This window comes from Amphiura filiformis, chromosome 13 (genome assembly GCF_039555335.1).
Source record: "Amphiura filiformis chromosome 13, Afil_fr2py, whole genome shotgun sequence".
In the NCBI taxonomy this organism is placed as follows: Eukaryota; Metazoa; Echinodermata; class Ophiuroidea; order Amphilepidida; family Amphiuridae; genus Amphiura; species Amphiura filiformis.
Window position 1 is genome coordinate 39,936,958 of NC_092640.1, and position 25,906 is coordinate 39,962,863.

General features: G+C 36.1%; 1 protein-coding gene across 2 annotated transcripts in view; it reads right to left on the minus strand.

Annotated features, from left to right (window-relative positions):
• Positions 1-10,996, minus strand: part of LOC140168336 (uncharacterized) — a 48,457-nt gene extending 37,461 nt beyond the window's left edge. For both annotated transcript variants that reach the window (XM_072191706.1, XM_072191707.1), the window contains exons 1-5: positions 10,826-10,996; positions 7,121-7,142; positions 4,884-4,955; positions 2,394-2,524; positions 84-186 (exon numbers count right to left, since the gene is read on the minus strand). In XM_072191706.1, coding sequence (XP_072047807.1) covers positions 84-186; positions 2,394-2,524; positions 4,884-4,955; positions 7,121-7,142; positions 10,826-10,908 — 411 coding nt within the window. In that variant the 5' untranslated portion in view covers positions 10,909-10,996. The remainder of the gene's footprint in view (positions 1-83; positions 187-2,393; positions 2,525-4,883; positions 4,956-7,120; positions 7,143-10,825) is intronic.
• Positions 10,997-25,906: the final 14,910 nt, after the last annotated feature.

A 25,906-nucleotide genomic window follows, 5' to 3' on the forward strand; every position in this document is an offset into this window, starting at 1 on the left:
CGCAAAAAAACTTCCTCAACGCGTTGACATCAATGTCACATCAGGGTGAAAAATGGTATATATTTATTACATTTACAACCTACCTTCAGTGTCCTTATCAGAATGTGCTGGTCTATCATCATGCCCCTCATGTCACCAGCCTCGTAAACTTGGAATGCTACACGCACATCATGTAATTCAGCAAAACTGTTGATAAACAACAAATAACAAAATGCATTTCAAAATGCACAGAAATATGAATAATTATATGTTATGATCTGATTCACTCATCAGACCAAAGTAGGTCATTTTGCAAATTGAGTAATCCCTATATTATTATTAACTTGCTCAGTACTATTGTCTGTCCAATTAACTTAGACACCCAGTTTTTATTACTTATTTGAAAAAATATCCACTTACAAAGAAAGTCATGAAAAAAAGTGTTAACATTCGCGAGACCTAACAGGATTTTTGTGTTTCCAAAGCATTGAGTGAGAGTTTACCAGAAATTCTATTGAAATTGGAAGGTTTTTCTCAACACTTTAAAAATAATCCGGTAGAAGTTGGGTAACATTATTTTGGAAGGTCTCATTATACAGATTTGTAGGTATGGTGATTTTGGATAGTGAATGGATGAATAGTAAATCAATTATACTCCTCACCAAAAACATTTTATAAAAATGAAAAATATAATTCAGTTCATAAAATGTAGACAGTGTTTCTGATTGGCATATTTATTCTTAGTGTATTAACTCAGTGATCCCAGCTGTCCCTCAACCAATTACGACAATTCGGCGCGGTATTTGAATCTTCTTCTGTGCATGCTTTTGGCTTGGCCCAATTCTAAGAAAATACAAATTATATGCCCTATGAATGTTCTGATGTTATTGGTGAGGAGTATAATTCACAATACACTCCAGACGCATAGTAACTTGCCCTATCATTTGTTATAATGCACCAACTGTGACATCTTTTGAGTTATAGAGGTTGTGCATGAAATTATTGATTGGCTCCAAAGAAAGGATTTGAACCGGTGTCCTTTACCGAAATCATGGCACAGTGCAGTCCATTCAATCAAATATTGTCATCAACCTATTTGATCGTAGTGTATTTGTTATGCGTGTGAGACGACCTCTTGCGGTAGATTGCAAACATGCTTTTGTTGAATGCATTTGAGTAGACCGCCATTATTGTGAATTAGTAAAAGGATTAAAGAAAAAAGGGTGGAATCAATGATCAATATGCATGATTACAATGTTCAAACACCCCTTACTGTAAATAGATTATCCCATCAAAAGTTTCAAGTCATTAGGAATATTCGGCTGGACACAGATATCTTGCTGTAAATCGGTCAAAATTGAATAAAAGTAGACAAGGAAGAATATGTTTTCATCGCTTTACTAATAATTTCTGTTAGGTCTAACTGTGTTTAGCAACTTTTCTTTCATGACTTTTTGCCAAAGTGAAAACTTTTCGAAACATATCCTAAAAACCGGTTGTCTAAGTTATTTGGACAGACAATATAAGTTTACTGACGTTGACATACTTGGGTGCAAAGATATTTTTTATGCATTAATTTTCAAATGTTTTTCATATATATTTTGCTTCTATCCATGGATTGTAGAAAATAAAATTCAACAGTCCATGTTCTATCTTAATTCATTATTGCCAACTCTGGTCTGATTGGATCAGATTGTGTCATATATAGCCCATTTCTTGTGTCTTTCTTGGGACTGCAGCATCTGTGTGTCTGCATCTGTTAGTGTACCGGTACATTACCTATGTTTTCATATTAAATAACTCTAGATATAATTTATTTGTGCTTTAATTTGCTTCAGTATAACAGTTTTTAATTATTAGCATTTAATTGTTGGATATCTTTTGACATCATTACAGCTGCATGAGTCAACATACACACAAAATGGGCTTTCATTTATAAAGCGTCCCATTTCATCAACAGCAGAGGTAATACAGTACAATCGGCTCACTGACTTGGTGTAGATCATTCCTGTGATAAGATTGTGAATATCCAATTAGGCCAAAAAAAGATAATGGTTTGTCTCAAAGCTCACAAGTTGTTTGAAAACAAATGCGAAATGCAATTTTTTTTTCATATTATTATTCCCGACTTTTTCATGGTATTTGGAGAAAAAAAAATCAGATTTTCGCCAAATTTTTCTGGAAAAAGTAAAAAAAATAAAAAATTTTGAAATAAAAAAAAATTCTGCATTTATTTTGTTTTTTTTCCAAATCTCATGATTTTACAAATGCGCGTGCGAGCTTTGAGACAAACCTTTTTTTTTTTTTTGGCCTTACAGCACAAGGACATACTGGCAATATCTGCTGATCACAAAATTGTTTGGTTTCATAGCAATTCTTTTCAGTGCATATGTTGTTAAAAAAATTTGACTTACCTAAGTAGCCTATGGTTAAGAAGTTTCAGACTTTTGAGTATAGAATTGATGTTGTAATCGGCTGAATGCATATTAATGGACACATCCAAAGCATCATTGAAATACTTGAGGTCGATCAACTTCTGAACAATCTGTGAAAAAAAATATAACTTCATATTAACTTTTAAAAGGGAAAAATAGATGCATTTAGTTCAATCCACGGAAAGAAAGATTTGTGAAACTAACTATAGCACAGTTTTTACACAGCCTGATTTTATAATGCTTTCACATTTTGGAAAAATTATTTGTTTAACTTTTTCTTTGCATGAAAACAGTGTTTTCCGAAATAAATATAAAGAAATGAACTGGTACCGAAATTGTAACTGCACTCAAGAGACCTTTGCACAGCTTACTGGCTATATTCTTACCATTGCCACCATACCCAACCATAATATCTTGTGTATTACACATAGATGCCACTCACTTTATTGCCAAAAAACCTGAAAACTAAAACAGCCAGTAACAATGCCTGAGCAGCGAGTGAATCGGGCCACCTTAGCTGCCCCTGGAAGCTCATGGATTGTAGACATGTCAAAGCCATTTGAAAGGCTCTCTTGCCATTGATATATTTAAATCAGTTTTCTTATAGTTTGAAACCAAAAACAGGGATGTGAGAGGCCACAGACCAAAAACAAGGAAAATCACTAAAAACAGCGTAAAATCAGGGTAAAAACGCCAAATATGGGCTGAAAATAAACGAAAAACGGGTATATTTTGGCAACAAAAAAAGAGGAAATCAGCTGAAAAGAGGAACTCTCACATCCCTGCAAAAATATCAAATAAAGATATTTGGTCTTATCTGGCTATATCGTACTGACGCGAGTATAATATATAGATTCACCTTTGAGTAAAGTCATACCCCCAATTTCTTGAAAAAATTTCAGAAATTAAAAAAAAAGAAAAAAATTAATTTATAAGGTATACATTGTACATGCTAGAATTATACATGATTACAAAAATATAATATTTTTGTGTTTTCAATATGTAAAGTTATAATTTGTGTTCATGTCATAGTCTGTTAATGATTTCAAAATGCATGTGATTTGTATCCATTTTTATTTTATTTTATTTTTCAAGCAAGAATGATCCTAGCATTTACCTCTAGGTCCAAGGACACTCCACATCCAAAAACTCAACACAGTTCAAAATCGAAACGCTTTGCTTTGGATCTCAGATATTTCTCGGTTCCTGAGGCAAAATGTTTAGATTTTTCACAATGCTCTTCAAAAAACTGATGTGTGGTCTATATTAACCTATAACTAAAGTCTGCACAAAAAGAAACTCAGCTGTTATAAACATGACTATAGCTTCAGAACTAATAATTGTTTTCACAATATTTTAACATAGAGGGAAGGATGAATTATTTACACGAATTTTGATACCACATTTGTCAAATGTTGTTCAATATTAACAACAAAGTAGTGTTTTGAAAGAAAAATACCCGATTTTAAAAGTTGCAGTTTACAGCGATCAATGGTTATTATGCCAGCACGGTAGCACGTAAAGCCCGCCATTATCTTCATGCTCACTTCAAAATCAATACAAATAGCTACAACTTTTATATTCGGCTATTTTTCTTCCCAAACACTGCTGCATTGTTAATATTGAACAAAATTGGACAAATTAGGTATCAAAGTGCGCGTAAATAAACCATCCTTCTTTTTATGTTGAAATAATGTGAAAACAATTATTAGTTCCGAAGCTATAGGCGTGTTTATAACAGCTGAGTTTCTTTTTGTGCAGACTTTAGTAACCCTTGTCTATATAGACTACTCTGTTACCTGGTTTTTAATTGTTTTTTGGCATTTTTCTTTCTTAAATACACAGTGCAGTTATCAATAGGGCTCCAACCATTGTATTTTGTAGGTTTACTATGCTCAAAGAACTAGCTAAAGAGGGCACTGTATTAAACTTAAACCATTATTTTTCAAACTATGATACATAACATGAGAGGGCTCTCTTAATTTACTCCATTAAAGAGAATCATCAGGATTGTCTATATAAATTATTACTAGAGTTCTCATAACAAATCCAGGTACTCACAATTAGAGTGACGTTTCGCAACCTAACTAGCTGGTTGCTTCTTCTTGACCAAGCCGTATCCAATATAGCACTTGCTGTACATGTCTCTGCTGAAGAAGAAGCAACCAGCTAGTAAGGTTGCGAAATGTCACTACTAATTGTGAGTACCGGTACCTGGATTTGTTATGAGCGTTCACTCCCGTTTCTTCACATGAATGGGAGCATTTTGTGGACAAAGCGGGATACTCCAATTTACTTTTAACAGTAAAAGGAAGCCCTCTCTTAATAGTATGAACGTGGGGAAATCAATGCTGTACTTGGGAACCCTTTAGTGGTGTATACATAATATTTTAAACCAGGCAGTGGTATCCGGGAGTGATATATAGGCCCAGATTGTGTTTTTTGGTTTTTATCTCTTTTTGACTGTACCTTAAAACTGATACCCTCCTCTGTTTCTGTGATCTCATCTGGGATGCATTTTTGGATTGTGTCTGGCTGGAACTGGAAAAAACAAATACAAAGTAGATTTTCATGTAAAAAATCAACATACAAAACATTACACTAAATTTACTGAATCAGCAGAATCCCTGATATTGTCTGGGGGCTCAAATTGGCATGGTCCTTGAAAATTGTGGCTTATGTATTTTGCTATTATTTATAACACTGACAGGGTTCAATTTACAGTTTCAAATTAAATCTATGTGATGCAAATTTCTACATGCATTACTTCACTTCAATATTTCACGCACTATGCCCTGGCATGTGCACGTGAACATGAATAACAAACATTTTATTGTGTGTATACACACAGCACTCTTCAAAATGTATAGGAGCCAACAATAATATGGCTGTATAAAATGAACTTTTTGTTTCTCGTTCCCTTCCACATCAATTTCTGGAATTTTGAAAATTGATTTTCAAAATATTTAAGACTTTGGTATGCTTTATGAAAACTTGAAAAGTTATCAGAGATAAACCATTACTTTCAAGTCCTTTTGTGGTACTCTATCCCTCAGAATCTCACATTTGAGAAAAAGGGTCACCTTGTTTTCCTCAAGCACTTTAGAAAAGACCAAACTACTAACAATGATAATTTTTTACATTGACAAAAAACACATCCCTCCCTAATCACAGATACAGCTCACAAACTAATGCAATTGAACAAAAGACATTCCACTTTATATTGTGTGACTGTTATGAGAACATATAAATGTTGTTTGGTGCCAACATAGACAATTTGGCAAAAACGGAAACATTGATTTCATTTGGTATGAAAATGCTGGCAATTTGGTGAGTAAGAAACATAATTTTGAATATAATAGGCTGTATACATAGTGAGAATTGTTTTTTATTGCGAGAAAAAACAGCCAGTCAATTAGTAAATACATGATAATGAATATGAATTCAATTCAATGATGAATAAATATTCCTTTGCCCTAGATATGCTCATGCCTTTGCTCCCCCTTTTTCAAAGTTCCATGAATGTACGGTTTTTTTTTAACATCCCTGCATTCATCCCATTAGTCTGCAAAAGATTAAGTTAGGGTTTAGGACATTTTGGTTCGTATAAACAAAACAAGTTAGACCAGGTCTAACTTTAGCTTTGAGCATTTCTACAGTATCGAATTGCATTCTGAATACGAAGAATGTCTTTCTGATATCAAATATAATTTTCATTTTTTGAAATTCAATATAATACAAATTTTGGCAAATACCCACCTCACCTCCCAACACAGCGTTAGGGTTAGGCTTAGGGTTAGGGTTAGGCACCCTGAGCGGGGTATTCTGTAGTTACTCCCAAATTTTATGACAAATTATTAAAATTTGATATTTTTCACATTTTTGATATATAACAGTCCTCGAAGTAAATTTTATAAATCTAATGAATATATTCTTTTAGTGTATGTAGCTGGGAGGAAAAGCCGACGGTCAATTGAAAATTTTGACCTTTCATATTGAAGATATGGATTTTTTCCCCAAAAGACCTAATTTATTTTAGTGTTTTGGGGAAAAAATCCATATCTTCAATACAAAAGGTCAAAATTTTCAATTGATCGTTGGCTAAATCATCATATTTATAAAGTTTACTTCGAGTGCTGTTAAATATCAAAAATATCAATTTTTAATCATTTGCCATAAAATGTGTATTACATTGCAAATTTCAAAAAAAATAAATTATTTGATATCAGATTCAGAAGGACATTCTTCATATTCAGAATGCAATTCTATATGTCTGATGTGCTCTAATGTCCCACAATAAATACTGTCCAAAAGGTTCATAGCCCACCCCTTAATTTAATATGGCTGCAGTTAAACTTTTGGACTTTGCTAGGAGTAAAGGAGGAAAAGAGACGAGTAAAACCTTGATCCCAAGTCTAACCTCCATAATTAGACCAGGTTTTACATTAGACCTGGTCTAACTTTCTTTTATGCATACCGACCAAAGGTTTATAGGGTTAGCAATTGGGCAGTGATAGGGTTAGTTTCAGAGTTAGGATTAGAGTCAGGCCCAGGGTTATGTTTAGCATAGGGTCAATTACTACTTATGTTAGGGTTAGGTTTAGGGTAAGGATTTATAACTACGTTTTCGGGTTTTCAAATTTCGGACTAATGGCCCAATTGTTTCGTACTATTGGCCTGTAACATTTGTTTATCTGTAAACTTACCCCAAGTGCCCTTGACAAACAGCTGCAATGGAAAAAAAAAAGGTAAAACGGAATGAGATTAAATTACATCACTTGCAAAGAACAATTGAATACCTGAGTGGCAGAAGGGCCTAACTCCATCAAAACTGTTTTTGAGATATTAAAAAAAACCTTTTAATAAGTTGGAAATGTTTTCACATTCAGGGGACCTCTGAAACCTTCGCGTAGCCTGAGCACTTGACATCATTGACAGCAATTTACGCTTGCTTGTTGTTTATTTTCAAGCGTGTTTGACAGTTTGTGCACGACACAATTCTGTATATTCAAGATGGCGAATTTTTCAAAAAAACATGCTGTAGTGTATTTTTCTGAGAAATTTCACCCATTTCACAAATTCTTTACCTCTTTCCACTCATCTGAAAATCTAAGTTTCATTTGACGGAAGTGAAACTGACTTTAATGAAGATATGTTTTACTTTTACGATTATTTTTAACTTGTTTTTTAAGGGAAAAACTTCCTATAGGCAAAATATTTAATTCTCGATCATGAGAGGATTAAGAGCCAACTTGCTTGGGTACGGTACGCAAAGTTATTCACGTACCGTACATGTATTTGCGTAAAGCGTACTGCGCAAAAAAAAGTTGAAAGACCACATGCTAATACAGAGCATGACACCTGGCATGCCTGGCTTTTGAAAATTGACCAATCACTGTCTTGGGTAAAGCCAGTTGTGTTGTTCCACGGAAAGTATGTACTGTCACTGACTCCAACAGGTAGTCGCACCCATCCTTCTTCATTTCAACAACAGAGAACCAGAACGAACAACAGAGAACCAGAACGACCATCTACTCAGACAGTTTTTTTCCTTGGACCGTAAAGCACTGAAATGATCTACCTCACCACATCTTCGACGCCCCAATTTCAAAAATCTTTAAATCAAGGTTCCGCGACCTTTTTGACGACACCGACTCCATCTCAAGTTAACTTCAGGTCACCTTCTCTGACGTTGATGGCCTGCAGCTTTTGCGGATCCTGCTTTGTTGGAGTAACTAAACCAGAACCAGAAGCCTGTACGACCTCTCATAATCAAGAATTAGATCATATATAGATTATTTTGCCTGGCCCTAGGGTAGACATGTCCACATTCCTTATTATAGAGGGCGACATTCAATCCAAAAAGGGAAATACAAAAATTTGAAATTTGGACACCAGAAACTTGACGACGTAGTCTAAAATGTGCTGGTACTTTATCCTTGATACAGAAGTCAGCATGCAGTGAAAGTTAGATTTCATAAAATAAAATCGCCTTTGTGTAAAATGCAGGGCATAGGAAAAATATTTCCTATCTGGGAACTATGTTGCTTAAAATTTTCTGTGAAATTTGCAAGCGCCTTGTCGCTCGCCCTTAATGGTTGGGGTCCAGGGGCTCAAAAAGCCTAAAAAGCTCATGGATTTTAGACTTTTTAAAGTAAGAAATCAGGCACGAGAGTGAGCTTTGATAAAAAAAACCCTCTGAAATATTATCCATGTTGGTCGAGGAGGCAGAGCCCCTGCGGGGGTCGAGGGGGCAGTCGAGCCCAGGCGATTTGAGCAGATTTAGCACCCCAAAAGAGGCCATTTGTGACATAAAAAATGCATATATCTATGTTACAGTAATTCTTGGCCTGTTTCAGACGTTGTTGAAAAAATGCTTCCTTCATCCTAAAAAAGTGGTTTTAAATGTTCAGTTTCCTATACTTTTGTACATGAGAGGCATTCTTCAAAGTTTTTTCTTTGCCTAATAACATGGCCTACATGGCTGAAATTGATATATATAATGCACAATATAAAACAATGATTCATAAAATTTTTGACACCCCCTCTTCGGGTATGTGGGAGGGGGCCCTCGTGCGGGGGGTACTAATGTGCATGAAGAATGCATTGTATGATAAGAGTAATGTGTAAAATACGCTACATTTTATGGGGAAAATCTAAAATTCTGAAAATACAAAAATGCATTTGTGCATAACCTTTTTTCTTCTGGGTAAGAATTTTTTTCTTGCATGCAACAGCCTTTTTCTTGCAGGTTAGAAATTTGATAAATAGGTCCATGCATGCATTTTGTATATGATGACCTATTTATTAAATTTCTACCATGCAATAAAAAAGCTGTTGCATGTAAGAAAAAAGTTCTTACCCAGAAGAAAAAAGCTTTTGCACTTAAATGTAATTGTTTTGTATTTCCAGAATTTTAGAAATTTTTTCAAATTTCCAAAATTATGTGAAAGGTTTCTCTTTTATTTTGTTAGCAATAAAAATAACAATTTCCATGAAAATTGAAATGAGGCAAATTTAAATTAATTAAAACGTTATAAACACATTCATGCAATGCATTTAAAAACATTAAATACAGGGCAGATTTTCTGTCATTTTCAGGTGAAATCAATTTCTACCCTAATTCCCTTTTGGGGGTAAGGCCAAGGGTTTTGGGTTATGTTAAAGGTTAGTTGGTCTTGGGTGGTTTGAATACATGCAGTAAGGTTTGTGAGTGGGTAGGAAAACATTTCAAAAAAACTTTTTTTTTTTTGTGACCTCCAATTTTTTTTTTTCTGGGAGCAGTAGCGGCGGCGTTACATCATGGATTTCGAGGGCCTGGTAAAATGGATCGCCGTGGTGAAAAATGATGCATTACATGGATTTTTTTAAAAACAGACATTTGCCCATAACTTCGCTAATTTTTGACCTACAGACATGGTTGACCCCTCATTTTTTAAGTTAAATAATCACCTTTTTAAACAAAATAATTTCCATGTGAAATATCCTACTTGAAAATTTTGTGAACATGCCTACCTAGGGCTAGGCTAAAGTATAGAGTGCGAATATCGCGAATAGCTGTTTTCAATTTGAATTTCACTTAACCTTGTAATTTAACCCCATAATTTCCCTCATTCCTCGAAGCCGTGCCCACCAAAGTGTTTGGCAACTGTTAGCCTTAATGGTATGAGAGGGAAACGTCAGTTAACACATTTGCTAGTCAGCCAAAATGGCCTAAACCGGCAATACAAATTTACATTGAAATTTAAAAGAACTGCTTGCTCAAGGAAACCTACATAAATATGTTGTCTATACTTCACTTGACCCAAATATATGATTTTTTTTGGTGATGAGAGACTCGCACATGGTATGTGATTTTGATAGCAGTTCCATTAAAAAAAGCTGCTATCGTCATGAGACTCAGATCTAGAAACACCCCCGAAATGCTTTTTTTGGGAATTTTGCTGGCTGAATCTTTTTGATGAAAGTCAATCTTTGACTAGATGTAACTTCGCTACGCCTACGGAAAGTGCTATGACAAAAAGGTTTTCAATGTTGGCTTTCTTTACTCAAGGGCTTTAATTTTATATATAAAATGATGCAGTTTGATGGCAAATTTGAATTCACCTGGCATACCTACAAGTTGATGCAATTGCAAGCAGGCGGCGAGTGGCAGCATTTTTATAGGAAAAAATAGGCCTATTTGTTTGTGATATTTCAAGGCTCAAGCGTTTTAAAATTTCAAAGTAATCCCATTCAATTACACGGTTGACGATGAAAATTTACTGAATTTAGAGGATGCACGGCGACCACCACCTGGATGCAAGTAATAATGCAGTCCCTACATCAACATATGTAAAAGGAAAAGATCGCCGAATTCTGCAGCCTTGCGATGCTTTGACGGTAAAGCTTTCTCTTTTTCACACGTTTACCTGAGCTCATCCCATGTATAGAAGTCTCGTTTCTGTGGGTAACGTAAGTGCATCATCTTCAAGAGCAATATTGTAGCACACATAGACAGCAATTGCACATATTTATTATCGTTTACAAGTCATTTTTGAAACTTAATTCTGCCGATTTTTTTTCTACGTCGCCTCCATTTTTTTAGCGTTTCTAGTATTATTACTAGCTCATCACCAGCTCAGGGACGCAAGAATATTAAATCAAAAATCAGAGAAATATTGCATCAAGGTTTAATAAAATAAAAAAAAGAATATAACATCAAAGACTGTTTTACTTTTTTTAATAATTTACTTAAAGTTGGATCACAAGTTGGTACCTTATTGAATTTCTTTAGATATTTCCTGATAGTAGAAACGTTATTTACCTGCTGTTACAAGTACTATACTTACTCCTCTCCAAACATTGCAATAATATGTTTACATAATTGTATGCACTCATATTCGTAACATATTTTTACACAAAAGACAAGTTGAAACTTAAAATGTTACTTTTTGTCATGACACGGAGTGCCAAATACTATTATTTACAAATTATCTTGCATTTTACTTTCAATGAGGGTGTAACTAAATAGCATAGAAGATCCAATTAAAACTTGGGGAATACCTAGCAACGACGTTGTCAATGAAGCGCATAATCTTGATTTCCTATTGGCTAATGCATTAATAAATCGGATACGGTCAAAGGTAGAAGACCATATACGGTCATGATATGCCCATATAAGTAGAATTAGGGAATCCCATACCATATTTGGATTGGCGTACGTGTAAAACGTGCAATTCGAGGTGCACGAGTACTATTTTTGAAAAAAATTCATGCATGCTGTTGGAATAAAGCTCCAACTCAGTCTTTCATACGAGTAAAATGAAAAACGGACGCATGTTATATTGCCAGTAACTTACAAACCGTCGTCGATTATTGTTGTACTATAGTATAGGAAATAAATACCAATGTAGGCCTATGGTTGTATCTTCAGTTGCCTGGAAATATAAATGGATATAATGGATATTTGCCGTGGAAAATACGTAAGAACATATTTACATGATTTTTCTTTTGATTTTAGTATTAGTATTTTCATGATTTTGGTAGACTTATAAAAAAAAAGTATTGTCATTCATGTTATACGTGTATCCCAATCATTCATTTCGCTTTTACAGTTTTGAAATGGGCGCTGGGCCTAGTATAGTATATTTATGTGTAAACAATCATGCAATAGTCATGATACTATATACTATTCAAAACAACGGGTCACCCGGCCCGGTGCGCCATCGCGAGCAGCTCGGTCGGTGAGAACCCGGGTGAGAATATTGATTGCGCTATTCAAGACTGATCAGTTCCATATATCTTTTGTTCATATTTAACTTGATTTACATGTCCTAGTCCTATTGGTTATAAACTTTTTTTTAATAGGCCTACATGATGTCTGGAAAAGTCGTGTATCTGTCACTGTCTCGCCGTGGTGCCCTATAGGCCTACTACGCCCAAAAAGTCGACATTTGGGTCGGCACGCTTGAGTTGGCACATAATACATAGAGGCCATGCGCGCCATCGCCATTCCAATATCTGTGATGGCAAATCATATCAGGCCGGCCCGTAACCATGCAGGATTTATTGGGTGGGGGTGGGAGCCAGTGGCGGCACCACGTGGGGGATGTCCCCTCCAGTCAGAACTCTTTCCCCAGTAAAAACCAAAAATTACGAAAAATACCACTTTTTGCGCAAAATTTGTTGATCCCCCTGAAATTCACTTTGCCCCCAATGCCCCCCCCGCGACAAAAATTCCTGGCGCCGCCACTGGCGGGAGCTAATTTTAAAAGTGGACTTTTTTTTCAAAATTTGGACCTTTGTGGACTAGGGCGGATTTTGAAAAAGTGGACTTTTTTTCAAAATTTGGACCTTTTTGACCAAAAAGGCATAAAAAAACCCTATTTTTTCACCTTTTTTTGGCCATAAGGGGGACTTTTTGGGCCTTTGGCGATTGGGGGGGGGGGAGAGCCGCACGCCACCGCCCCCTGGTCACGGGCCGGCGCGATTCAGTTGGGAGAATCTTTTTGTCAAATTTGTATTAACCCACGAGTTCTATTCCGTTTCCATGGCAACGGTCACGCTGTTAAAGATTTTTTTACCCAAAAATGTCACAGGAGTAGAAATTGGTGTGTATACAAGACAACAATTAAATCGGCATTCAGGCTTGGCCTACATTTGATCAAAAAGATGTAGGCCCTAGGCCTAAAACGGCCAAATCAGACCGTTTTTATCGGGATGATGATGATATTTTCGTTGTTGACACTATCACTGTAGATGATTTCGATTTGACCTTGAGCAAAGTTTATCAACACTAAGGCGCAAGTTCAAATTAATTTAGATTGTTGGCTGTCATAAAACTGTCAAAACGAATAGCATTGAAAATGTGATTTCAAGGTCATCAGGGGTCATTTCAAGTCATCCGAAATCACATAAAATCATCAAGTTGATATTATTTTTATGAAACTTATAACTATTTAATTTACATTTTGCAGCGGTCAAATAAGTTGGACATTGCCCTCTCTCCCCGGGCCAGTGCACACCAAAAACTTTTTGACTTCTGAAGGTTTAGCCTATTTCAATCCGGGTCATCAATCCCATTAACCAAACTGTTCTGAATATTGTTTGAACTTTCACCATAATACAGCAATAATTTAACTATGATATTTATACGATTTGTGCATTATGTTTCAGCACCGATCATGCCGATAGCCTAGAGGATTTCTTGGACCCAGACGGAGCTTCATCTTCAACTTCATGTGCAATGGTCTCCTTCAAGTTTTGGGAACATAATCATGAGTCGCCGTCGTGCGGCACAAAGAGTGAGTTTGAAAATCTCTTGTGCGTGCGACAGCGACTGATGTGCGTCCACAAGCAACGCCACGGTCCGATCATGTACAGCGACTGATCCACAAGCAACACCAGGATTGATGGGTGACGACGTACATGCTCCTTGAGAAATTTGGTCTCCCACCCTCTGATGGCAAATTTCAGCGTAATCTACTGTTACTGATATTATACGCCCTCTTGCAGAGTATCATGACCAGTTTGGTAGTCAATTGAGAATTTGCGAAAAAAGTTCCAGTATGTAAATTTTGAAACTGTCTACAAAGAACTAGAATTAGAAAGGGTTAGGCCAACAGCAGCATTTTCTTCGCCGTAAGGCATATAAATCAATTCAAAACCACCATGCTTGAACCGGGGCTGTGAAATACAAAAAGTCCGCACATTTCCTTACACAAATGGCTCTTTCTGGCCTTTTCCAAAAACCTTTCTCCAGTCTAAGTTCTTTCTGGCTGCAGTTAACACTTTCTAATTCTAGTTCTTATTCTAAAATTTACATAGAACCGTTTCAGATTCTACTTGGAACTTTTTTTTTCTAAAAGTGCATGATCCACGGCAAACTCAAGTTGGATCACTCTTTTTGGGCGAGAAGCGTATACGCGCTTCCGCCCCTGTTTTAGTTTCACTTTTGACATTTTCATGACCTCTAGTGTAATCACATTTGACCATTAGCGGAAGTTGCAACGATATTACTATTGACAGAAGCAGCTGTAATATTTGCACAGTACCTGTTGCCAGTTTGTCGTCCACATTTACTCCCACATATTATTTGCCTGCTCCGACGTTGCATAATTCATAAGCTATAGTGTATAATACGAACATAATTTGTTTGTTATATTGATTGAAAATGTTGTGCTGATGGGATTATGGTGAAATGGGTGAAAAGTAAAGGGTAGTTTCATATGCATTGCGTTCAATGAATACAATACTGGAATGAGGTATTTACAATACTAAAAGAACAGTAATATCATTTCACATTAATTGGCATAATTTCAACATATTTTCATGACTTATATTGGTAACTTCGTTGAATAAGTTCATCAGGTTTGTTGGTTAAATAAAATAACTGACATTATGCTTGACAAAACCAAGTGAAATTTTAACTCACTACAATATTTCGTCCTACGCATCGGAGGACTTCATCAGGTGTTGTTTAACCTCTTTTCCAGTCTTTAAAAGTGGGTCGTAAAAGTGCAAAATTTAACTGACCATCTTAAACACTATTGATCAAACAGACAGTATCAAATTCACTTTCGAAGAAGAGAAAGAGGGTAAAATCCCTTTTTTGGACACTCTTATAATCAGAAAACCCGACGGATCCATAAAACTGCTTGTGTAGGCCCTACAGAAAGCCCACCCATACTGATCAGTACCTTGATTTTAGTTCAGAGCATCCTCTCCATCAAAAAATGGGAGTGATCAGAACCCTATTTGATCGTATGAACTCTGTCGTCACAGAAACAGGTGATAAAATCAAAGAAGAAGAGCATATACGTACAGCCCTAAAAAACTGTGGCTACCCGAAATGGACGATGGACAAAGTGAAAGATCAAATGCAAAACAAAATCCAAAACGCCAATAAACCAAATCCAAAGAAAAGTAAGACCACTGAAGAGCGAAGCAAAGGTATGGTGGTTATCCCTTATGTGAATGGCTTATCAGAGCGGATACAAAGAATTTTCAAAAAACATAAGGTTGATACAGCCATGAAACCCCACCAAACTCTTAGACGCATTTTAGTCCACCCAAAGGATAAACGAGACAAGGAGAAAACAGGAAAGCATCTACGAAATTGGATGCAAAAGTTGTGATCAGTCTTATGTTGGCGAAACTTCGCGCATGTTTGGAACTAGAATGGCAGAACACAAAGCTGAAGTCAATAAGGCCACAAACAAAAAATACACCCGCTCAGAACGCAAGTTATCAGAAAAGGAACAGACTAAATCAGCAATATCTGATCATGTTGCACGGGCCAACCATGTAATAAATTGGGATGAATCAAAGATCCTTGGGCGGGAGCACGACAGGAGGTCTAGAGAGGTTCGAGAAGCCATGGAGATAAGAAGAAGGGGGAGTAAGACCTTGAACAGAGAGGAGGGCACATACTTTCTAAGCCACGTTTACGACCCACTTTTAAAGACTGGAAATAGGTTAAACAACACCGGAAACCAGTCTCAAGTGGATCAGATGACCAGATCAGTCATTACCTGATGAAGTCCTCCGATGCGTAGGACGAAATATTGTAGTGAGTTAAAATTTCACTTGGTTTTGTCAAGCATAATGTCAGTTATTTTATATTGGTAAAGAATAAGAAAATAAAGGTGAATGTATAACTGCGATTTTCGTGATTAATTCGTCATTTACGTGCATTACTAATTGATTACTAATTGAGTGACTGATTAAATGATTAATTATTTATTGAAAATCAGATTTTTGAAATTTATGAGCAAACTAATTAGAGTTTGAATTTTGTGACGGCAAAAGATGCAATTGTGAAATCGTGCAAAATTGCACGTTATTTACCCATTTCCCAACACAGCCCTTAAAATTAAGGGTCTCAGTAGTCGAATTAGACCAGATTACTCATAGCAAAAAAAAATAGAAAAAATATTTCTAGTCAATTTAGACCTTTTTCGTTTTTCAGGAAGCCACGATGCATGCTTGCATGATACGAATGCGTGGTAATTGCACCACAAGATCTGGTTGTCTGGTCGAAGTTCAATACCATTCGCCCGCTTTATACGAGTGCCAGACACGACGTGCACGTACGCTCAAAGTTTTATTTTAAAATTATTTGCATTTTCTATATACCCATAAGAGAAATATGAAGCTTTAAATTATAAATACTGAAGTGATTAACGATAAATCTCCTTCATTGTTTCAATAAACCATCCAGCCCAGGCGCGTACGCAGGATGGATTAATTTTCGAGGGGGTACGGGAATTCCAAAAGTGGATTTTTGAATGAGAAGTGCGCTTGCTGCAATCTTTTGGTGAAGAGTGGACTTAAGCTTGAACGAAGTCAAGTCCACCACTAAAGCTGACGTCACACGATCAAAAGTTTCCATTAAACCTTAACCTGGCTTAAAGTCATGTACAATCTTTCAAAACTTGATTTTTTGGCATAGGCCTATTTGTAATGTTTGCACATGTCCCAAATTTACACTACTAATTGGGATTCAGCCAAATTCATTGTGCTTTAGGACAACAGAGCAAGTTTGAATTCAAGTCGTATTAAGCGGGTACGGTGGGAAGATAGTGAGTTTTCTTTCACTTTAGACCTACCGGTAGCCTACATCATTCATTAGCTTAAAATGACCAGAACTGTTCTAGGCATTATTTTCCTCATATAGCCCATTTTATCGACAAAATTGTAAAATGTAGCGCATTTCCCAACGAAGCCGTGAGTCGTAAATAGGCGGTCCGCGGAACTAGTTTGCAAAATATGGAATATAGGCTTACTAGTGCACGGTGCATTCATAAGTTCTTTTGCATAGATCTAGTGGGCCATGGATTTGCCATGGACCCAACAGTCCTAACTGCAGTAGCCTAAATTACTGACCAACCTTGACCTTGATGAACAAACAAACAACAAACAAATCAAATCAGATCAAAGGTTGTCATGCATGGGTAGGCCTACTGTAAAATGAAGTGAATAGGAACAAAGAGGGGCTCGGGGGCATGATCATGATCATGATGATTGAATATGGACATAACTTCGAAGCTTCGGGTTCAGGTCACTTCATATATGCTGGATAGGCCTACATCAGTGTACATCCTGATGATTTGCTTTTCCATTATATGGAACAATGTCACATTTTTTGTAAGTTTTAGAAATTGATCTCCCTGTTTAGTCTTATTGCCTTTAACAAGCCATTGAATGCCACTGCCACGAAATATATTTTCACCATATAGTAGGAGACCAATGCTGATGTAGAATCTTACAATCGGCCTTCTACATAGGTTACCTATGTTCTATAAGATTTGGTCACGGAACATCATCATTGGGATCCTACTACATGTATAGCCTAATGATCGCAACTGGATCGCATGACCAGCCGTGTAAATATACGAGAGGCGGTCAATAAGTTCGTAGTATGCTTCATTATGTAGTTACTGTCCGTTTTTCCTATTCACAGCGCTCCAATTGATGATTGACCTCTAGCTCACTCATTGTACTGTAGGTATAGGCAATAAACAAGTTAGTGAGCTGGTGGGAAAACCCTTCGCCTAATATTAGCCATAGAGGCTCACATGTAAAAAATGTCACGGGAAAGCTGTTGTCGAGCTATTTTTCCGAAGAGAGAATTCCAAAATTTCATAGCAGTCGGACGTGTAATTTCAATGGCAAATTGTTGCTTAACAGCTGACTTGTGATAGCTCCAAATTCGAAGGGGCACGGTCGGGTGATCGGTTTGGTCATTTTTCGCCATAGAAGCCGTAAATAAACTTCAATTCTTTCCCTCTATGGTCATCTAAATATTATTAAAATGCGATTTTGTGAAGATTGTTGTCGAGCCCTCCCAAATATGGAGATGGAGTTCTGACTGCCCGAGGGAGCTAAAAATGAAAAACTTATTTCCAAACCGTGTTAAGTCTAAAACCACATGTTTCTCATTTGCTAGGGAGTTTTTTGAAAAAAATTTTGTTGCCCACTAATGAGATGGAAAAAAATGTCTCTCTGATGAGTAAAAAAAAAACAATCCCCACCCAACTCTATACTATATACATTAGAATTGAAAAGAGACAACTTCGCCGCCGAAAAAAATTGCTCCCGAAGGCAGCGAAAAAAAAAATCCGCCTTACCAAATCTCCCTAGGCCCCCGATAATATCTAATGGTGCATCCTTAAATATCCAGCAGGGTCCGTATGGTGATAATGAAAAGAAAATCTCAAAAATGAAGAGTTTAAACCACAGAAAATTGCAACTTGACAGAGAAAATAGCCATGGGGGTAAGGGGATAGGGCCTAATCTAATGGAAATGAAAGTATGGGGAAGGTGTGACACGGATTCGGGGTTCATGTTCAGCCACTTTAGTTTAGACTCGGGTGCATTTTCAGCTATTTTGGTAAATTCATGACCCTCAATTTCATGAAAATTGGTTGAAGGGTGTTGTTTTTTTTTCAAAATTTTAGCACAAATTCACCAAAAATGGTATATGGGTCTGTTTTTTTGTTATATTTAGTTAAGTCGGGTAGTTTTAATTTAAGAGTCCCAGCTGTCATGCAGCCACATATCCCCAACATTATGTAAGGATGTAGCTGTAGGTCCTTTTTTTCTGGAGGTCTTCTTTATTCCCATTTCCTTTGGCGTACATAACATAAGGTCAACTTGGGAATAAATAATTCCTTTAAAAAGGAAAAGGCTGAACATTTTGGGGGGGGGCATTGGGGAGTGAATTTTTTTTTTGGGGGGCACAAAATCAACAAATTTGGCATAAAATTGCTGCAAAGTTGGAATTTTCAAAATTTTGGGTTTGGGGGAAATTAAGATCCATACATCAAAATGGAAGATGTGTCTTAATCTCTCACACAGGGAGTGTAGATTACAAACGGAGTCACTCATTCAGGTAACCCCATTTGATATTCACATGTGTGGGAGATTAAGGTCATGTCATCAATAGGGGATGCATGGAGTTCAACTGGAACAGCCCATTAGGCAATGATTCACTATGGACCACAATGGCCTCATCCCAATGCCATAGTTCAAAACCTCAATTAAACAATCATAGTGCAAAATTTGACCTCAACTTGCAGAGTATGAGTTTTTGTACCCAAATTTTCAAAGGTCATTCAATGAATATGCAACTGTATTGGGGTTAAAGAACTGTGCCTTGATAGATGAGCATGTTGTGGATCCTAGTGATTATGCAAACAACAAAATATTACTAAGCTTAATCAATGTTCTTTTATTCTTTGGTTTCACATTATACAAAGTTACAAAAAACACAACAAATCAATGTTTTTGATCATACATGTTAAAAGTTTTCAAAATCCTTTACAAAAACTTGATTTACAGTATGAAAACATCTTTATTATTTCTATGAAAAATTACAACACTTGTAACCTATCAAATATATACAAATATATACTTCTTGTGTAGCTATTTATACAAATATCATACAATTTACATATTTCTATACCAAAACTTGGGTGTTTTTCACAATTGGATTTGATCATTATTGAATGTGATGGATACATAATAATCGCTCCTTTAAAATAATATCAATAGAAACACATTTCATTGGTGATTCAGATGTGCTCTCAATACCAAAGAATCAATTGATTGGCTTAAAAAGGGGCATTTTGTAACCGGGTTTGTGAACCCTCTTTTAAAGGTATGGATTAATAGAGATACCCATGAAAAAGCTTATTTCCAAAATGATTTGGGCATTGCAATGTTGTAATGCATATAATATGTATTCCAGTTTCCGAGGTCTATTTACTTTGTACTTCTAAGTTGACGGACTACCGGTATAGGTGCATGTTCACTCTATATTTACCCATGTATTATCATATATGAAATTGGTTATATTCGCTCTTCCAATGAGTATGTTCATACATAAAGCAACATACAACACACAGAGCATTAATGGATACACATTTGTTCACATGCAAAAAATAAGAAAGTGCCTTTTTGTATACACATAAATTTTAACAATAATTACAATATTGTTTAAAAAAACCACAAAATGTGAAAACTATAGTGCATGTGTACTAGAAAATTATCAGGGTCAGTGGCGTAGCGTGGGTCATGGGATTTTCTAAATTTTGCAATCGATTGGGGGCATGTGCCCCCCCCCCCCATGTGCCCCTAAGACGCTACCCTGGGACGCTACACCACTGATCAGGGTGCATACTATATACCCTATACATAATCTTACTGATGGATAACTTTCAACACTTGAGCACATTTGGCTCCAAGTTATTTTACAATTGTTGACATTAATAATTGTACATAAAAAATTGCAAGTGCGTAGTAACTACAGGTATACATGTACAAAAGACTTAAATATATTATGGTAATATCTGACACTCTGATGATGTGTATATTCACTAAATGATTCATGAATGAAAGACCTTTGGAAACCTCTAGCTGCTGTAAGTGGCAAGTACTCAAAGACCCCTCATTTTGAAGAATCAATGTTTTATAACTGGTAACTAAAAGACCCTGTGTTCATAATAATCATTTATTTGTTGTAAAATTTCACTGAAAGAAGCTCCAAGTGTCACAAGCACATCACCCTCTATATAACAGTTTGTTATTCAAAAGATTGACCCATACTTTTTCCAGTATTCAGTCTGTCACACTTCCTGGCCACAGTTCACATGTCACTTTTTTCAAAGTCAATTAGTCTTGACTCTTTTTGTTGTCGCCTGAAAAATTTATTCAATAACTATTACCACAAAACTATTATATGAACAATTTAGGGACCGTTCACAAACACTGTATAGGGGGTGCCTGTTGCCAAAAAACTTTATCGCAAAAATTTTTTGGCCCCCCCCCTTAATTCAGATCTCCAACATTTCAGGGCCCCCTTTTTGACATGAAAATTATCAGTCAACCCCATAGAAAAGCATATAAGGCCCCTAACAGTTTCCCGTCACATAATTTCTGAAAACAAGTGAGGTAACTTTTTCATTATTCATTATTTTTCTGTCTTCCATGACCAACACGCATGTAAAATGCGATGTTATTTACCGCTCACTCACTTGAAGATGGATGTTTAGCCCAAATGAGATTCAGAAGTATATTAAAAAGAGTCTGCAAGGTTGACAGCAAAATGTATGTTTTGATTTTGATTTTTTCCACAAAAAATAAATGGATATTCATCATTTTTTTTGCTAATATAACCAGTTTTTATCAGTATTTTTTGGAAAATCACAATAATGAATTCAAGCGAGGGTCAGAAAATGAAGTGAGGGCGGGTGACGGGAAACTCAAAATCGACTTTCCTTTGCCTAAACTTAAATTTCCCAGGAAAATTTGTGGTCATTTTTTTCAGGGCCCCCCCCCCTTAAGAGGGGTCTCAAAAATTTTAAGGGTCCCCCGTTTTTGCTTCAGGCCCCCCCTTAACAAGTGTTTGTGAACGGTCCCTTATTCACATCATGGAACAATATTATATTGATTTGTCTCTGGTAGTGATGGGCACTGAGGCATAATAATCACATTCATCATTTTGTTGACAGAGATACAAATGGGTTATGGGAGTGCAAGGAACTCATTTAAATGGCTGCCTTTTTAACATTTTGAAATTACATGACAGGGTCTTTTAGCACCCACAGAGGGCATGGTGTGATGGGGGAATTCTTGATACTAAAATTTGTGAAAATAGTTCACCTTTGCAGAACATCAAGACAACAAGCACTCAGACCAGTACGCAGGGGTGGGGTGGGGTGAAGCCTGGAGGGGGGATGGACTCGGAGAGGAGCAGCTGCACCCCCAAATTTGCAAAAATATTCAGGTTTTTATGCTGCTTTGGGAAGAAGATCAACTTTTCACAATTAATCCCCTCCCCCCCCTTCCCCCGGGAAAAAGTCCACTGAACTTCAAAATCCACAACCCCCCCCACAAAAAACAAAAATTAAGATACCTTATACCGGACTTTTTAATGACAAAAATTTGATAAAAAGCAGCTATTGGGAGATGATTTATGCCGCACTTTCATAATGATATTTTTAGAATCCACAATCACATTCCAATGGGCAAAACAAAACAAGCCTGAAAACAAGCATACTACCTTGGCCTCTACAAGGACCTTGCATATGTAATACTAATTGTTCAATATTGCATGATAACTTTTATTTGCTATGGTAACAATTATACAGTTATCAAACCATTCCACCAAAATGTTTTGAAATACTACTATAATCTTTGCACTTCAAATTATTTTGACCATTTTATTAAAGAAATATATATAATGTTACTCATTGTGAATAACCTTGTCCCAGCACATCCCTTTTAAAGGGATTTTTATCTATATTATACAGAGTGTTCCTTTTTATCGAGTTTTGAGTTACAATTTTCAAGTTTCGAGTTCGAGTTCCAAGTTACAATTTTCGAGTTTCAAATTCGAGTTTGAGTTTCGAGTTATATAACTTTATCATACAACTAGACTTCTCCGTAGTCCACTTGCCAATTGTGCACTACTCTGGCTATTACATATAAGCTTAAAACTCTGATTTAATTAATGAGTGCACAATTGATAGATTTTCAAAACTGATCTTTTCAGTCACCGTACACCCTCTGTTTGTTAGCTTCCCAAGTGGACTACTGACTTTGCCTTGAGAGTTAGGCCAATTTCTGGCCTAACTAAAATTGGTGATGATGTAATGCATCTTTAAAAATGAATCTGGCTTGTGATTGGTCGCCCAGATCTCGTTATTGTTTAAATCCTCCCGACGCGTACTGGTACCATTATAACTATACATGGTACACAACTATCTAGGGAATGCGGCGCTTTTGTGCTGGTGGATGAACGTATGCATCTAGCGCGTATTGTACCACCATGCTTAGTCTTGTGGTTAGATTTTATTGATAAACAAGTATGATTGACAGTGTGTGAGTCCCGGGTAAAGTTCTGCTTTAAAGTGAAAGTCCATAGTCGGTTTTTCGGATAATAAACTGACAGATTCTAAAATTAGAATTGTTTAGTATTGAAGTGTCATTATAATTATGCCATTATGATATGTTGCATTCAATAATATAAGCCTACGTAGGGCCTATACTTTACTTTTACTGTCACAAATATAATTATATAGCCTGAACTTTTTCATAACCATTTTATACTAATATTTTGATGTAGGCCTACTAAATATCAGTATAATTTCGAGTTCAACTGAATGCGTTCATCATGATTAATAACATTTTTATTTATCAAAAATCGACTATGGCATAGTCTATCATACAACATGCCCGATCATGTCTGGTGGAATATTTGTTGACTTAAGGGCATATTAGGACATGGGATGTCGTTGGTGAAAATGCTCAGTTTGGGATAAACCGTGCCCCCAAAGCCACACCCAAAATATGCGCATGCTAAACTGTTTTATTTATAATTATATTTTATATTCTTTAAAAAAAGGACATTACACTTTACAGAATGAAATGTCATGTTCATACTGAGGTGGTGTACGTGCTTGCCAAGGAGTACTTGCCCTATATAGTTGTTCATTCAAGTAATTTCATTGCATTACTAGTATTAATTTCTTTTAACTGGGGTAACCTAGGTATTTTTGGTCGAAGCAGCCAAAAAAATTGATTTTCATTATCTAAATCAATATATTATTGAAAAATAACATTTTGATCTTTTGTAAAAGTTCATTCAAAAAATCATATTATTTGAAAATATGCTTGATTTATTGTTGTTAATGAGTCATACATGTACGTTTTACAAAAGTGTTGTTGTTTCAGCCCTCTTTACAACATAACTCAAGATCCACAGGACCTACAAAAGTATATCTGTGATATTTGAATTCTTCTACACACTCGCTATGAAATGATCACTGCAATTTTTGCCAAAGCTCACTACCATTTGCAAGATGCTCAGTACTACCAAGTCGCAACAGTTTAAAATAGTTGCTACCTTTAAATTTAAAATATCTTATTGCATTGCATGTCATATCAGGAACTAACCTTGTCCCATATACTCCATATTACTAGGCTTAAAAAACAAAATGCTATATATGTCTCAAAACTCTTGCCCGTGGCGCCCGGCGCATGGCAGTTTCAAAAACAGATGCGGAATGCACATTTTCTTTTTGACTTAAAAAAAACCCCAACATTTTCACAGTTTAATGCGTATGAGAATCACAAATTGCATTGATTGCAATTGCATCCAGAGGTGTTTTGGACAAAAACACTGTCAATTAAAGTGTACAACTACGTCTATTAGAAGAACTATGAGAGGGGATATCTCGCCCAAAAAAGTGCTGATGAAATACCAAAACTGTGCTGCTTTATTTGCAGCAGGATACTAGCTGATATTGAATCACAGTATTATACAATTTTTGGCTATTTGCACCACAAGATTTGGACATTTTTGGGAAAATGCTATAAAACTTTGGCCCACTTCAACAGTTCAGTAGTTTATTGAACTCGCCCAAAATGGTAATGATAAGGTTGTCAGCCTCCAGCCTGCTCACTGACCAATCACAGATGCTGTTATAAAAGCCTTTGCAAGTCCATACTTTGACCCAGTTCTTCTTGTAGCTTCTTGTAAACACATGAAGGAAGGAACTGGCCTATACTCTAATCCTACATGGCTTACCTTATTACTTGCATTTTGACTATACATTGAAAATGTCCTAATATTCTTAAATGTTTGTGGAGCAATGTCTTTTTCATTGACGTATGTGTGTGTTTTAATTAATTCTAGTAGAAAATGATATGTAATTCATTATAATCGCTCAATTTTTGACAAAGTTAGCTCACAGTCATGATATTAGTAGTTAACCCCTTAGCTACTGGCAGATGTTAACCCATAAGCTTAGCCATTTAATTCAATACTAATTTAATTTAATATAAACTGTGTTGTCTTTTTTAAAGACAGTTCTTGTTAATTTTGATGCCATTTGTGAGGGTTCAAAAGCACACAGCATAAAATTGTGGTCCACTTACACAATTGAAGTATAAATATCTATTGTTTTAAACGTAAACAATGGAAATTTTTCATCCCCCCCTAATTTAAGGGCAAAAAAATTAATAATGAATTTGCCATTTCAGCCCTCAGCTAAGAAAAACAAACACGAACCAGTGTTTTGAGACATACCTTTTTTTAGCCTTTAATATACCAAGTCTGATAGCTAAGAATTAATTTCTATCAAGTTCATTTCATTAGGGCGGGATCATTATTTATGTCAGGGGGAACGGAGGATTTTCCTATATTTTCGCACACAAATTTCCCCTCCCCCTCTCCCGCCCCCCCCCTTGAATCCTCCATTCCTCTTGTATATAATTTCATGCCCCCCTCCAATATTGAGATCAAAATTTCATGTCCCCCTTTCAAGTCAATCAAAACATCCTGCATCCCCCTACACCCTCCCTGGTGTAAATAATGATCTCTCCTTAATAATATCTTTCAATTTAACGTATCTTATTGAACACCAAGTCAAGATTTAGTATCAACCTTGCCCCATACACTGGAGTCTTGATAGCTAAAAATAAATGTTTGTCATGATGCTAGT